At 44.7% G+C, this 15,099-nt stretch overlaps 1 protein-coding gene and 1 pseudogene across 2 annotated transcripts in view; one reads left to right on the top strand and one right to left on the bottom strand.

The window, feature by feature from the left end:
* The window catches only part of LOC144172784 (small G protein signaling modulator 3 homolog), a 71,444-nt pseudogene extending 58,617 nt beyond the window's left edge, over nucleotides 1–12,827 (bottom strand). Inside the window, exons 1-5 of the transcript XR_013323105.1 lie at nucleotides 12,459–12,827; nucleotides 11,254–11,441; nucleotides 4,543–4,609; nucleotides 2,326–2,459; nucleotides 379–576 (exon numbers count right to left, since the gene is read on the bottom strand). The product of XR_013323105.1 is annotated as a small G protein signaling modulator 3 homolog (transcript). The remainder of the gene's footprint in view (nucleotides 1–378; nucleotides 577–2,325; nucleotides 2,460–4,542; nucleotides 4,610–11,253; nucleotides 11,442–12,458) is intronic.
* Nucleotides 12,828–13,063: 236 nt separating this feature from the next.
* LOC144172751 (intraflagellar transport protein 46 homolog) overlaps nucleotides 13,064–15,099 on the top strand; it is a 45,258-nt gene continuing 43,222 nt past the window's right edge. Inside the window, exon 1 of the mRNA XM_077701359.1 lies at nucleotides 13,064–13,191. Coding sequence (XP_077557485.1) covers nucleotides 13,159–13,191 — 33 coding nt within the window. The 5' untranslated portion in view covers nucleotides 13,064–13,158. The remainder of the gene's footprint in view (nucleotides 13,192–15,099) is intronic.

Genomic DNA, 15,099 nt, shown 5'->3' with positions numbered 1-15,099 from the left:
AAGCAAAAATATCTTACAATTCACCAAAATGAACAATTACAAAAACTCCTCCTGAAAGCAATGACTAAAGCGCAAAACTTATACTGACAACTACAACTACAGAAAATACAGGTAAAAATATTACAAATAAAAGGCACATACAAGTTTACATGCTTGAGTCTTCGAATTTCATAACATAAATGAAACAAATTATAATATACTTATCCAGAAATTGGCAAATTATTAAGATAAAAACGTTACATGCCTCATCAAAGACTTAAAGGAACCATAGTCATAGTAGTCAGCGTTATGGCGGCATCAACAAGGACCATACCAAAATAGCTGCCGCTCTAAACAGAAAATAAATTGGGTTCGTGTGAGTTCAACACAGCTGGATACCTTCTCGATCTGCTTGGAGGTGAGCAGGTGGTCATTGGCGCTGGCCCGGACGACCTCCCGGTAGGCGAGGTCCGCCTGGCGCTTTTTGCGGGCCGCCCCAGACAGGTGCATCCACAGCTGGGGCCGCAGCGAGTGCGGGATGCCCCCGTTCCGCACCAGGCCCCGCAGCTTGGACGTGTGCGGCAGGTGGGGCTCCACCTGCATTAGTCGCCATGGCAGCCACCCCTCAACCAATCAAAGGACATGGAGTAGTAGAGATTCACCGACACTTCACTCGCGTAAATAAAGAACAGCAGGGGAGCAAGAGTTGATCCCTGTGGGATACCCGAGGATGACACAAGGCATCTCACGCTTAGGCCGAACTGTAAAGGCACGGATTTGCTCAGCACCTCAAAGGACAAGCACTATAGAAAGAATGAACAATCACGATTAAGCCCTGTTTCCAAGCAAATTCAGAAACGGTGCAGTTACTGCCGTGCAATATAGATGACAAGCTATGTAAATCCAGCCTGAAAATCTGCACATGTTACAGTGCATGTTGAGATACAGTGTTGCACTAAATGGCCGTGCGGATATCCAGGCCGGTTTTTAAAGATTCCACAGTGCTTTCAAAACACAGAGATCAAATCAAATCAAACAACTAAGCAGATTATCAAGGCATACCATGTAAGACAATCTGCAAACTGCTGCATTAGCACACCCTCTATAGCCTCGCTTGCTTGGGAATTTGCCTATATAAATGACATCTTGACTGATGTCAATGACAGAAAACAGCGAAGCTACAAGGCATGATTTGAAACTCTGAAGACCATTGTGCGCGCTACAACACTAGCACCTGTATTTTTATATTTTTCTTCTATCCAAAATACGGCTGCTATACAAGAAATAAAACTTGCAACAACCTGTTCAGCGGCAAGATCGTGTTACTTGGTGAGCCCGTGCAGTAGATGGCCATGAAGGCCAGAAAGAAAGAAAGAGAGGCAATGCGAATATGAGTCTTTGTTCATCACTGGAATGCTGAGTAACCTCACCGCGGAACTTGCTAACGAGCTTGGTAAAAGTGCGAGATTCAACCAGCATCCCACATTTTAATTTTGTTTTGTGCAAAGGAAGCTTCTTAAGCACCCTCTTTCGTAACGTAACTCTCACATTCTTAACACAACCCAAATTAGAGTGGCATGAGCTTGGTGGTGCATATGTCAAACTACAAAATAGCTTTAGGGTTTTCTACTTTGCAGTCAACAAAGTTTTACATAGCCACTTGTTAATTAGTGCAAAGATGCATTTAAGCATTTTTATGTTTTTAGCTCTCCTGTGCCCAAAATTAAACGCATTTCCTACGTGTCCTACAATAAACCCGACACCCTTCCATGTAACAACGACGACGGTTGAACGCAAAGCTTTCTTGTGATGGATTATCGTTGGGTTAACACGGTGGGGTGCAGAATTTTCCTGTAATTTTGCACATCCATGAACCTTTCTCTAAATCAAACCACTTCAACCATGTCGAAATGGAGCGATAGAATAAACACCAGCTTCATAACGCGAGGGACCTAGGTTCAACTCCAGCCACCGGAACCGTTTTTTTCTTTCACATCACCCATTGTCACGTTACAGACGCCATTAGTGAGAACACTACAGCTTCGCTTTAAAATGCTTCTTTTTAGATGCGAGATTTACTGCCCATTGAGGCCGTACCATGCTTTCAGCAAAAAGCATGGTACTTCTCCAGGCCGATTCCTCCAGGCCAATTAACTTTACTGCAAGAGCAGGATCTGTGTAACATTCATGACTGGAAATTCATTCCTTTTTGTTCTAAATTAAAGAACCTCTCTACGCCATCATCTTTGTGCAGATCATTTTTAGTCATCAGCTGTGCAGTGAATCAAAATGCCGCCGCACAGCCACCCTTGTCAGCATTCCACGTCACTACAGCAGAGACGGTACCTTGTCCCAGGTGAGGTCGCCGACCTCGTTGTTGTGGGTGAACTCGAGGTAGGCGATCCACTGCAGCCGGTGCTGGGGGTTCTCCTGGAAGGGCTCTTCACTGTCCACCCCACAGCGGCTCTGCTCCGGGCCGTCTGAAAGGACAAAGAAGTGGCAATAAAGAACTGACTTCTCCAAAGACTAAAACTCCCCTCAATCTGTAACTGACACACAAGAAGTGCTGAGCATAAGAAAAGTAACTACGGGTCTAATCAATGGCTATGTATTGTAATACTAACAAAATGACAGTGAACGCAGCTACTTTGAGTTTATCTGGCCGGCCCACGGAGCTATGACTCGATACATTTACTGCTTTCCTTTCATTCACAGCCAGAGGTTTAGATGTTACCATGTAGCATGAGCACATTCACTTGCCACATTATAAGTATGCAAATGGAGCAGAATCTGCGCTCTAGCGTAGCAACACAGTAAAGATTGACTGTTTGTACAAGTCTTGCCTTTATACCACACGTTAATGATCACCAGGTGGTGAAAATTAATCTTGAGCCCTCCACTACGGCGCACCTCATCGCCTGTGTAGCGTCGGCGCATTAAACCTTCCCTAACCAATTCGCTAGCGTGTGCTAGCACCTTAATGAATAACTCCAGTTGTCTGGCATTTTGGTTAATAGAACTAAACTTATTTTTTACTGGCAAGCCTCTTTTACGTGTGCGCATTTTAATCTGTATTATCTACTAGTAGTGTACGCAGTCTGTCATCTACTGGAAGCTAAGGTGGTGTCATGGTGGCACCTGAAAGGGGCCATGAAGACAAAATGCTCTATTTTATTCGAAAGATTTCGTGTTCTATAGTGCCCCCAGCACTTGTATGGAAGCAAAAGACGCTTTATGCACTGCGAAATTAATCAATTTAAACTAAAATTTTGATTCTCGCGCCGAAACGTGTGTTTGAACAACGTTTGCAATCACATCATAAGAACAGGTCTTTCAGCTAAACTTGGTGTGGAGCGGAGACTTGCTTGCTGCTAGTCAAGCTAGATGGCACCACCACACCGTGGCAAGCCGTTTTCTGCCTTTGGTTTGTTTGTGACCGTATTTAAACCTGGCTTCTTTTTGTTCAAGGAGACACATAAATCATTTCGTGAAACAGAGTGCTCGCTCGACAAATATGGTCACGTCCTACGCCGCTGCTTGCGTCAATCGGCCAGTGTCATCTGAGACAACCCCAAAGCCTGGCACTCCGGCGCATCTAAACCAAGCATGGTGCGTGCAGTACCAACAGCAGAACGCATCAGTACTTCTATGTTTATGTGTGCTTTCGTAACTTTCACTGTTTGTCCCACCATTCTTATTCATACAAACAGAATGTGCCCTACATTTAAGTGCAGACAGCTCGTTCGGGAAGCTTTTGAGCCCTGCCTAATTTGCGTTTGCTTCTGCCGGCCTCCACCAATCGCAGAGCTGGCTGGTATGACATCATAGGTTCTGTTGCGGGAAATGAGCGAGTGGGTCGCATGGCCATTCCCTTTTTTCCTAATTATGTAGCTTATTTGAACGAAGTTTACGTTAAAAGTGATGTCAGTACGATTCTAACGAGGCAATCTTTCGAATGAACCAAACTTGTGTTTTCTCTTCATGGCCCCTTTAATAAGAGTGCCATTCGCTGCTGCTGGGTGGGTCAGCCCGTGCCGTATGCTGCACAATGTATCTTTCTGCTAGCACATGCATGTTTCGTCCGATTTCCAAAAGCTTATCTGGAAATTACTTTTAGGTATGTGTGACATTGTGGTTGCTTCTCGGAAAAAAAAAAAAAAAAAGGTCAGCAAATGCCAGCTACAGCTTAGCTAGCAAATGTACTTTAGCTGTCACGATGCCCCATTTACATTCCCTCTTGCCAGTTATGCCACATAAAAAGATCAGCTTGGTGCGACAAAAGGTTTTCAGACAAGGCGGATCACACAAAATGCATGTGCGAAAGTTGCTCAGTAGCACAGCAGACAAAACTGCCCGACTCATACGAAAGCAGTGAAGGGCACCCTCAAAAGCGTTTTATCTCGTCGCAGCTTTAATTAAGTTTTTTTGGCTGGACCGTGCCACCAGCTTCTGTCGTCTGCTGTCATTTCCCTTCAGCTTAGGCTGCTGTCTATAAATGTAACTCCAAAGTTCATATAGGCCCACAATACTAACTTGATGTAGTGTGCAGGAATGTTGACTCACCTTCATCTTCAATTCTGAATCCGAACTCGTCGAAACGGCAGTCGTGATGGCAGCCTGCGTCCTCTGGCTGCAAACAAGAGGAAAATCTCAGTCGCAACTTTACCAGAGCCAATGTGTAATTTTCCACTGAGGTGCTTGCACAAAGAATGCAATGACATTTCCTCGCAAGAACACAGGCTGCCCTTTGTAAATGCAACCCCTATTTAATTCCCTTCCCACATACACGACAGCAGTGTTTCCCATCTCCAAAGCTCTTGCCGTAAAATATAGCTTCTTTGTACCTTCTGAAAGACTGCTGCCATGACCAAAGTAAACTACACCAACCATTAATCAAGACTGTTCAAGACAGAAAATCGGCATCACGTTGGCAGCTAAAAAATGGTCTGTGCTAGATTTGTGGGAAGACTAAAAGCGTCTCGGTCAATACTTACAACACATTTAAAAATCACATTAGTGAGAAAACAAAAAAATCCCGGGCCGTCTCCACTAATGTTAAACCTGGGAGGGGCGAAACATGCAGTGTGCGCCAGTGTTTCCCCCAGCAAAGTCACTGCTAGTGGGCAATGAGAGACAGAAGACGATTCTGTTTCAACTATACACATATGTACATTTAGTATATGCACTCAGCAATTGCGTAGCTAATCCTAGCCAATCATCATCATTATCACCAGCCCATCTAGGCCCACTGCAGGGCAAAGGCCTCTCCCGTTGATCTCCACTTGTCCCAGTCTTGTGCTAACTGTGACCAATTTATCCCCGCAAACTTCTTGATCTCATCTGCCCATCTAACTTTCTGCCACCCCCTGCAAGGCTTGCCTTCTCTGGGGATCCACTCTGTTACCCTTCATGGCCAACGGTTATCTTGCCTTCGCATTGCGTGCCCTGCCCAAGTCCATTTCTTCTTCCTAATTTCTACTAATATATTCTTAACACGCGTTTGCTCCCTGACCCACTCCACGCTCCTCTTGTCCCCTAATGTAACACCTATCATTTTACGCTCCATTTCCCGCTGAGTCGTCCTCAATTTAAGTTGAACCCTCTTAGTGAGCCTCCAAATTTCTGCCCCGTAGGTGAGTACCGGTAAGAAGCAGCTATCATACACTTTCTTCTTCAGGGACAATGCCAGTCAATATGCATAATATATTTCTTCAGTTCTTCTCTCTGGTCCTAATGATGCCGAGCACTTGGTATTTTAGGCCTTGGCCCCTTGGCATTTTTGCCCACGGGTATGAAACTGTTGGGGTAGAGGTTTATAGCTTTGCTGTAAAAGTCTCCTGTCTTTGAAGCACGAAGCGTTCTAGCGTGAGGCGTTCGAAAGCAAGTGTCCTGGTGTGTTCTTTAGGTACGTGTTTTTGCCCATGGAGATGAAACATTCTAGTGTGAGGCGTCAGAAAACAAGTGTCTCGGTGTTTTAGTACCGTGACTACACGAGACGATGACAGGAGACGCCGACAGCCAAAGCCCCTAAAATGCTTCGCCCCTAAAACACTCAAAATTACACTTTTCACGATGCACAGCTGACTTTTACGTCCGAAATCTTGCTGACTTTTTTTTTTTTTTTTTTTTAAATTACATCCGAAATCTTGCTGACCTACGTCAAAAAAACTGGTTATACCCCACTAGGCAAAGAGAACAATGGATAGTGCCTACGGCACGAACAAACTCCGGAAAGGCACTTGTACGACACACACTTCCATCCCTTTTAAATAAATACGTTGTTGAGAGTTTCAATTTATCTACATGCTCGTTTCGTGAATTACGTAGTATATATGCGAAAATGTGATATTGTTTCATTGCTCTTTGTGGTACTGTACACGTGACGTAATTATACTCCAGATGTAACTATGTAAAAGTTCTTTGTATCTTTTTGTATCTTTTGTATGTTTGTATCTTTTTTCAATGAGGCAATTTGGGCCCCTTTTACAAATGTATCCTGATGCAACTGTGTTTCTTTTTGTTGCGCTGCCCAACTGCTGCTAATTAAGGGAGCTGCGGCTTCGTCAAGCTGCTTTAGACAGCTTTTTTCTGCAGTTCCCCCTGTCTGTATCTACAAGGCGGAAATAAACATTCTTCTTCTTCTTCTTCTTCTTTTCATAGAGCACTGCAGTGTTTTAAATGTTAGTGAAAGATTGCACAGCATTAAGACCATTCTGAATATCCCACGGTATTCCACACAAATATGAATTCATTCTCTGACTTTGTTTAAACTGTCGGTGACACAAGTACAGCAGAACCCCACTGATTCGCTCATTGACAATGCATTGTCCCAGCCCTTAATGTAACATTGCTAGGTAAGTTTAGATGGTACATTTTCCCAGGCCATACCTCCCTATTTCGCAGTCCCCTTGAAAACATATCAATAAAGTTCTCCTGCAGCACACTAAGCAGACACATGTTTAATCATTCGATTGCTTGATTAATTGATTGACTGATTGATTGTAGGGTTTAACGCACTGATGCAACGCAGGCGATGAGGCGCGCCGTAGTGGAGGGCTCCGGATTAATTTTGACCACCCGGGTATCTTTAACGTGCGGCGAAATCTCGTACACACGGGCGTTTTTGTTTTTCGCCTCCACCAGAAAAGCGGCCGCCGCGGCCGGGAATCGAACCCGCATCCTCGCGCTCAGCAGCACAACACCTTAGCCACTGGGCCACCGCGGTGGGCGCTTAATCATATCACGGCAGGAGCCATATAGAACTTCCAAAGCCATTGGTCGGACAAGTGTAGTATTCAGAAATACAATATCAAATTAAGATGACAAAGAAACACATTCAGGACAGTGGCGATCTAAGCTACTTTCCTGATTCTGGTGTCAAATAAGCATAAAGAATACACCACGAAGAAGAGGCAGCCTGCAGCATTGGCTAATGGAAGAAGTGACAACTGGGCTAGTTGGTAATGCATATGGGACATCTTGAAGGTGGCGCACTTAAACACGGACACTAGGGAAAGAAACGACAAACCACAGCGCTGACTCAAAACTGTTCTTTGTGAGTCAGCGCTGTGGTTTGTCGTTTCTTTTGTCGAAGTGCGCAATCTTCAAGATGTCCCACTGGCTAATAACTCCAGCCTTGTGTCCAGCCCTGCTAAGGGACACCAACAAAACGCAAAACCCTGTCCAAACTAATGTCCTACACCACAACATGACAAATCGTTTTTTTGTTTTTTTCGTTTTTTTTTTCTTCAGAACAGGCTAAACAAAAACATGCTGACATGACCTTCCTATTCGCTTCAAGTGAACACAAGAACACATCTCAGGACCCCTGAACCATGGAACTTCACAAGGCACAACTTTTCAAGAATGGCTTTCTGGCCATTTTCAACACACAGGATCGTGACCAAGTCGATTTTGTAATGAAGGCCTTGGATGAGGCGCCTGCTAATGTAACTGGTTATTTATATAATGCTTTGCCTAACCATCACTGCAGTGTAGCCTGTGCCACTGAAATAGGAATTGACTAAGACCTTCAGATCCTTCCTCATGCAAGCTGAAAAACTGTTTACTTTTTCTTAGGTACTCCGAAAAAAAAAAAAAAAAAAACCATTATCCCCTAGGCAAGCAGCTACATAACCAATGCCATTTCATTTGAAAACGTGGCTGAATACAAATGATGGTTGCAATATTCGGGGAATGGGAGTCAGCTCTTATCTGGGGCCCTATTCTCGACTGCACAAATTGCCGGCAATTCAGGCAATTTTCCGGAAGTCTTTTCTGATTGGCTTTCAATTTTGGTCACGTGCTTCCCGTTGACAAAGCGGTTGTGTGTGCTGTCGTCATTTTGACGTTTTATGACGTCTACGGGCACCAATTCTAAAGTTCGCCTTATTTCTCTTTACTGAAAACACATAATTCTTGGCCGGCAATGAAAAACCAGACTAAAAGCACTAGACATGACAACGTAAGCCTGTCTTTGCTATTCAACAACAATACTGCTTGTAATACACTTCCCCTCTGTGATTGGCTGAGAAGGCGTGACGTAATTTGAACAGTTGGCGGGAACAATTACGTCATGCATTGGCAACTTCAGCCTGCGTAAAAGTGACGTAATGCTACGTAACAGCTTGAAAATGGCGGCTGTTTTTGTCGCAAAATACAAGCAAAATAGGGCAAAAAATTGCCCCGGCTTACAGCGCCGCAAAATGTGCGGCAATTTGCAGCAGGCGCAGTTTCGCAAGCGCGCTGTTTAAAGCATGTTTCCTACCGAAACAAATTATAGTTTCAACTGCTCCCAAGTCAGCCATCTTGGAGCATATAAATAACGTGCAGTATTTTGCTTTTATGTTCGGCAATAAAATAAAAAAGATTTGTTTGGCGTAACCGCAACATAAGAGGGCAGTACACGCCTCTCCATGACAATAAGAACTCAATGCATGGCATTTGTCCACACTCGTCCTAGTAAGCTGTTGGGTCACATGATCGAACTCACGAGAAAAATAACAAAGAAAAGTGACTATTTGGTTCATTACGGCGCTGATTGAAGTCGAGCTTGACGAATGAGGGAATCGGCGACATCGGTGCGCTCGGCGGATATCAGGTGTAGCGCTTCGCTGCTCTTATGTGTCATAGAAGCGATGGTCGCGGCCGTCTTTTTCTGTGATCACGCCATGAACTTGTAACATAGCAGCAGACGATGGCCTGGCGGGGGTGGCGGCAGGGAAGGTGATAATGCAACAAAGCTAGCATTGAACCAGAGAGCCCAGCTATGTTACTAAAAGCGATTGAAATAAATAAATAGATACGGTAAAAAAATTGTGTAATGTTCTTTAGCTCGACATCCGCCTTTCGCTCGATTTTGGATCAACGTTACTCGATCGCCTTGTGGTGTTGACGCCAATTCTGACCTCCAGAAATGTGTTTTTCTTGTCAGCCTCAGCTACCGTCTTAATTTTTATAGTACATGCCAAGTGTTTTTATATCTTTCTTGCACAATATTTGATACCTTGGTCGAGATCTTTATGAGTGACTCGTCAAATTACACTGCATGTCGTCATAGCTATAGGTGCAGCACGTCACTAATTGCTTACGTCGTGCTTACGCAAAAAAACATGGCCGAAATGCCGGCAATTTGTGCAGTCGAGAATAGGGCCCCTGGTCTCTTGGTAAGTAGCAATTCAGCTAAGCTATGAAAGGTGAGCACAGGATTTCTTGACATTAACAGCTATTCTAATGGAGTACGGCACAAACTTGCATGTTCACTGCCCCATAAATTTGTACAAAAACACCAATATTCGTATGTCCCTTTTCTCCTATCACAGCATAAAACTTATTGTTCAGTGAGCAAGTTAGTATGGCTGCGTTACTGAAACAGTGAAAAACACGCAGGACAATAAGCATGTGACAAAACAAGGCCTGGAGTAAAGTAACTTGGCAGGAAAAGAACACAGTGAGAACTACTGCACTATTCTGAAGTTTACAGCTCGTCGCTTCCGTCCCCAATGTCTGCTTCAGGAGCCTGCTTTTCAAGTACAGCCATCAGATGAAACACAACTCACTGCAATGCATAACTGTTTTGCACAAGTTTGTTGCGTGCTATGCGGGGCCATTGAAAAAACATAATTTCCCAGGCTTTTTTTTTGTCTAATGTGTTTCTCGTTTCCTTTTTTGCTGTTCGTTTCCACAATTTTCCAAAGTTTGAAAATCACAGCTTCAGTTTTTAAAGGGGCCAGGAAGACAAAATACAACTGTGTCTCAAGGCACGAAGACATGCCAGCCAGCTATCCCCCTCCTATAGTCCCTAATCCCCTTTCAGCTACGATCCTCCATGTTAATAAGGACAATCAATCAATTTGAAAGAATTGGCTTTTCAGAACTCCCTCAACTCTATGCCAGCCCTGAAAGATGTTTTCTTTTTTAACCAAAAATGGTAAGGACTAATTAAAACTATTAAATTTCGTGCCACACGATGTAAAAAGTGACGCAAAAAAATGGCAGCATCTCCACTCCATTGAAGATGGCGAAGGTGCGGAGTACGGGGACTCGAAATGACATCCGATTTGCGCCCCAAGTGACATCCAATTTGCGCCCCGACCGTCTTTCGATTTGAGCCGTGAGTTGCACCTTGATTATTCCCTAAATGAAACTGCAACTCACAGCTCAAATTGAATTTCGTTTGATCTTCGCTTGATGGTGGTGTGCGCACGGATGGGCGCAGACGGACATTGGGAGCTCCTAAGGTACTCCGCACCGTCACAGGCGAGGGAGCAAGCTGTCTGACTCCCGGGTACTAACTCACAGTCGTAGCCCAATGGGTAAGACGACTGCCACTAACGCTGTCTGGTCTACCAGACACAGGGTCGAATCCTGCCGGTGCCTGTGTGATTTTTTTGCTATTGCAAATGCTATGTGCACGGACGCGGACGGACATTGTACAGTCCTAAGGTACTCTGCACTTAAAAAAGGCAAACTAAGAGTACAGAGTGTGTTAACTGCATGTTACCATTGAAGTGCTATGATCAAACACAACTAAAGCCCCGCTACAATCGTTGCTGTCTCTTGGCGCTGGCTTTGATCGGTTGTTGCCAACTGTACAAGCAGGATCCCACGACGTCATATAGCATTAAGTCGGTGCTACACGCTGTAGCACCTCTCCCTGCGTCCAGTACTTTAACGCCGCTTATTTTTCTCAGAGTAAAGCACAACCCAACACAACTGAAAAACAATCCACGACTGGACAGCCACTTTTCCAGAACAGCTCCACCCAGCCCTCACCTGTGCGAGAGACGCGAGCAGGTCCTGAGGCCACATGGACGGCGTCAGTGCAGAGAAGGGTCCGCCGGGCGCGGGGCTGTAACCCTGGGACGAACCCCCGCCAAACAAGTTGGCACGGACGCTGACAGACTCCCCGCTGCCATCTCCGCCGCAGCAGACGTCTTCCTCATCCTCGGAGAGCGTCTCCACTGGACAGCAAGGAATATAATAAGGTTCAAGCAAGATGGCTGTCAGGTTGTTCATTCACAACAGCTGCAATAGCCCTCAACGCCGCACAAAGAGATCATATCCTTTCACTCCTACAACGAGCTGGGGGGAACAAAAGGGTGCTATAAAAACCCGGCTAGAAGAAATAAGCATTACGACCAAGCTCAAATTTGCGTTCTTCAGACGTAAGAAGCCAGAATGATTGCCTTCCGTTCATTCAATCTCCGTGAAAAGGTTTTCAACGATCGACTCAAAAGCGTTCAGTGCGGGCGTGTTTTAGAATAATCACTTATGCAGAAGACGGTGGTGTAGGCATATCGGGGGCCACCCACCGGCTTGTACGTCATTACCCGGCGTTTTTAGCACATATACTGACGTATTCGAGCTCCGAAGCGTTTACAACGTGATGGAGGTAAATAAAGCTCAACCTTCTTTTATTTTTTTCGGACTTTAATGACGTCGGTATTTGCGATTGTACATTCTTACAGCATCACTTGAACTACTGCTACTAACGCCTGGATGTAATATTTCTTTGGCTAGCAACACCGCGACAGCAGAAAAACAGCTCGGCACCGAATCTCATTCAAAACGCGCGCACATTAGCTCGATCGTGTGAGCCGAAGCGGTAAACGCGCGCACTCGTAGGAATTTCTGTCGTGAAATACTCGGATACGACGCATCATTCTCAACACTGGAATCAGTTGGATACTAGGAGCGGAGGTTTGCTTTGTAAACTTGGGACTTGTACACGGCGCTTGTAATTCAAACTTGTTCTCACCGGTGGCCTCCCAGCAGTTCCCTGTGGATTACACGACTTAGAAATAGCGTTACGTCGACATTAAGACTGCTGAATGAATAAAGATCGCAAATTCCGCCCACAGACTTGAATGCCAGTGAACACCGGCCGAACATCGGGACCATTAAGCCGAAGATTACCGCAGGGTTTGGTACGATCAACAAGCAAAAACGGCGCTTGAAGTTTCGTCAGACTGCCTTACCTTCTGTGTTCTTCCGGCTGTAGCCTTCAGTAGAGTTCCCCCCGAAAACAGATCTCGCGAAATCCATGTTTGTCAGCACTGCTGGAGTGGAGCAGCCGACGACAACTTAAAACTCATCAATCATTCTTCGTGCTGTACGCTTTGTAAGCGCAGTCCTGGCAGCGTGCACATTTCTTTTTAGACCCCAAGCTTACAAAAGCTTATTTTCTAAGCTTCAATAGAGACAAGCACCCACACTTTTACGACACAAACGACACATATGTCAGACAGGGCCCGCAGCTGAGATACCGCAGCAGCGCTAACGGCACTAACGGTGCGAACCACAACATACGGCAGAGCGCGGACAACGCCGCCCACGCTTTCGTTAGTGGCGTCAAACCGGCGTCAATGGCCACGTGATCCCCCAAGCACCATATTATAGTTTTATCCCCCATCTTGTTCACGTCGCACGGTTTTGGTTTCATTTTTCATATTATTTAATAAGACTGATCACGACAGATAATTTTTAACCATCCAAATATTTTAACTCTAATTCTTGTGTGGCTTAGTGCAGTGCAGATCTTATGCTAAACTGCTTTCGTTAACTGGCTAAACGGTTTCCTAGGCTACGGCGATGTTTACAGCCCGCGCACGCTCGTGTTTCGAGAATTTTGCTGCCGTTTTTCGATCGTCGTAAAACGATATCCGATCGGTATCTGCTATGCCAAAAGAAGACGGGCAGCCGCCGACAAAGGTATGGTTACTCCAATTGGTTTGGATTTTCAGCGGCGTGCATTATGCACCCGCTCTCGTGCACGTGGTTTCGCTTCCAATTCAACAGGAGGAGCGTTTTTATGTACGGCACTCTTCCAGTCGTTTAATCCAGCTTTTCATATTGAAAGTAAAATTCTTAATGACTGTATTCGCTTTTTCTATCCTAGGTTCCAGTAATGTCGTACTAAAGTATTGTGATCAAAACAAGGCAGCGCGCTCCATTGTTTCTGGATATGCGCTCATACAGTGGAGTTCGCAGAAGATGGGGTATAAAGCGGGTCTCTGAATTGAGCACAAAAACTGCTGTTCGGGTCTCGCGTATGTCGCTTCCCCTGGCCTCAGATGCGCCCGAAATTTTTCAAATATTACTTTATGGAGGTAATTGATTCTTTTGTATTTCTCTCACCTGTATGCACTGGAGGAAAGCGCGATAATTATTCCACGGGACTTAGGACCATACTAACCAGTATTACACCTAGGTGAACCCGGTAAATTTAAGATTTTTCCAACAACAAACCAATTGCCAATGTTGTCTGTGGATTTTCACCCACTTAAGGTTCTGAGACGGGCCTCGGATAACTCGAAACCTTGCTCGATGAAGAACTTTTGTTTGGAGTCGCAGTTTAAACTCAATATATGACTGTGAGTTTAATGTATAACTACCCCTTGTAAGGTTCCTGTCGAGCGTTTGTATATCCTCACTGGTCGCCATAATTATCCGCGATACCACTACGTCATTACTCGCCCTGCTTGAAGAGCAGAAATCTTCATCCGACGCACGTACTCCTCCTCCACGATGTCAGGGCAGACATCCGCGGGAGCAAGCTAGCTGCTTCAACATTAGGCCCCTCACTGGAGGAAGCTTCTTGGGCAATACGTGCATCGGATATTTATTCATTTCAAAATTTCGTTCACGTGCATACAAATTGTGACGTTGAGGTGGTTATAAAGGCAAAAAAAAAACTGCCTAACTGAGGCTCTGGCGTACGAAAGACCTTGCACACGCTATATCACTCCACATCACGCTGATTTCTGCGCAACGAAGAACAATTTATAAGCAGTCAATTATAATAAGCAGTCTTATAATAATATAAGCCGTCGGAAAAAGGACAACAGCAAATGGCAATTTTTTTGGTCGTGAAGTTTTGGACAGTGTATATACACTCATAACATTTACACTACATTGTACGCATAAATGTTTGTGCAAGCGGAGGGGGAAAACTATAACAGCAAACAAATGCACATCCGGAACGGAAAATTTGAAGCGTAGACTACATATTTGTGATTGCTAAAATGACAAGTACATCTCCGCACAACCTTTGTATGTGAAATTAGGATTTTTTTATTAAAGTAATTAGAGCAGAACGTGTGTTTAAAAGCCGGTAGGCAGGTGTCTGTGTTCCGTAGTTAACCCTAATACTTGGCGTTTTGAAATGGCGCCGTCTTAAGTCGTGATGCACGTTTGTTGCAATCGTTGATTCGAAATATGTAGGTTGAGTGAATAAAGCTTATTTTCGAATATGCTTTGCCCTTGCGCTAGCTCACGGGGCTTGACGCGTTTTAATGGATCCATGAAGACAAAATGCAAGTTTTTTTTTTCATTTTTATTTTTCTCAGAAAGTTCGAAAGACTCCCTCGTTAGAATAGCACTGACAGCATATTTAATGCAATCCTTATCAAAATAAGCTTTCTAAATGGGAGAAAAAAGAATGGCCATGCGACCCACTAGCTTATTTCTCGCACTAGAACCTACGGGCAGCCGTCCGACTGACTGAGGCCCCGGCAAAACCAAACGCAACTTAGGTAGCGCTTATGCAGAATGAGCTATTTGCGCTTATTCATATTCTTTTAATTGCAGTAAGAATGGTGACGTAAAGAAAAATTACGC

The sequence above is a fragment of the Haemaphysalis longicornis genome, unplaced genomic scaffold (assembly GCF_048455015.1).
Source record: "Haemaphysalis longicornis isolate Haplotype H1 unplaced genomic scaffold, Haemaphysalis longicornis Haplotype H1 scaffold_26, whole genome shotgun sequence".
NCBI lineage: Eukaryota > Metazoa > Arthropoda > Arachnida > Ixodida > Ixodidae > Haemaphysalis > Haemaphysalis longicornis.
Note: the sequence above shows the minus strand (reverse complement) of the source record. Positions and strands in the feature narration are given on the sequence as shown.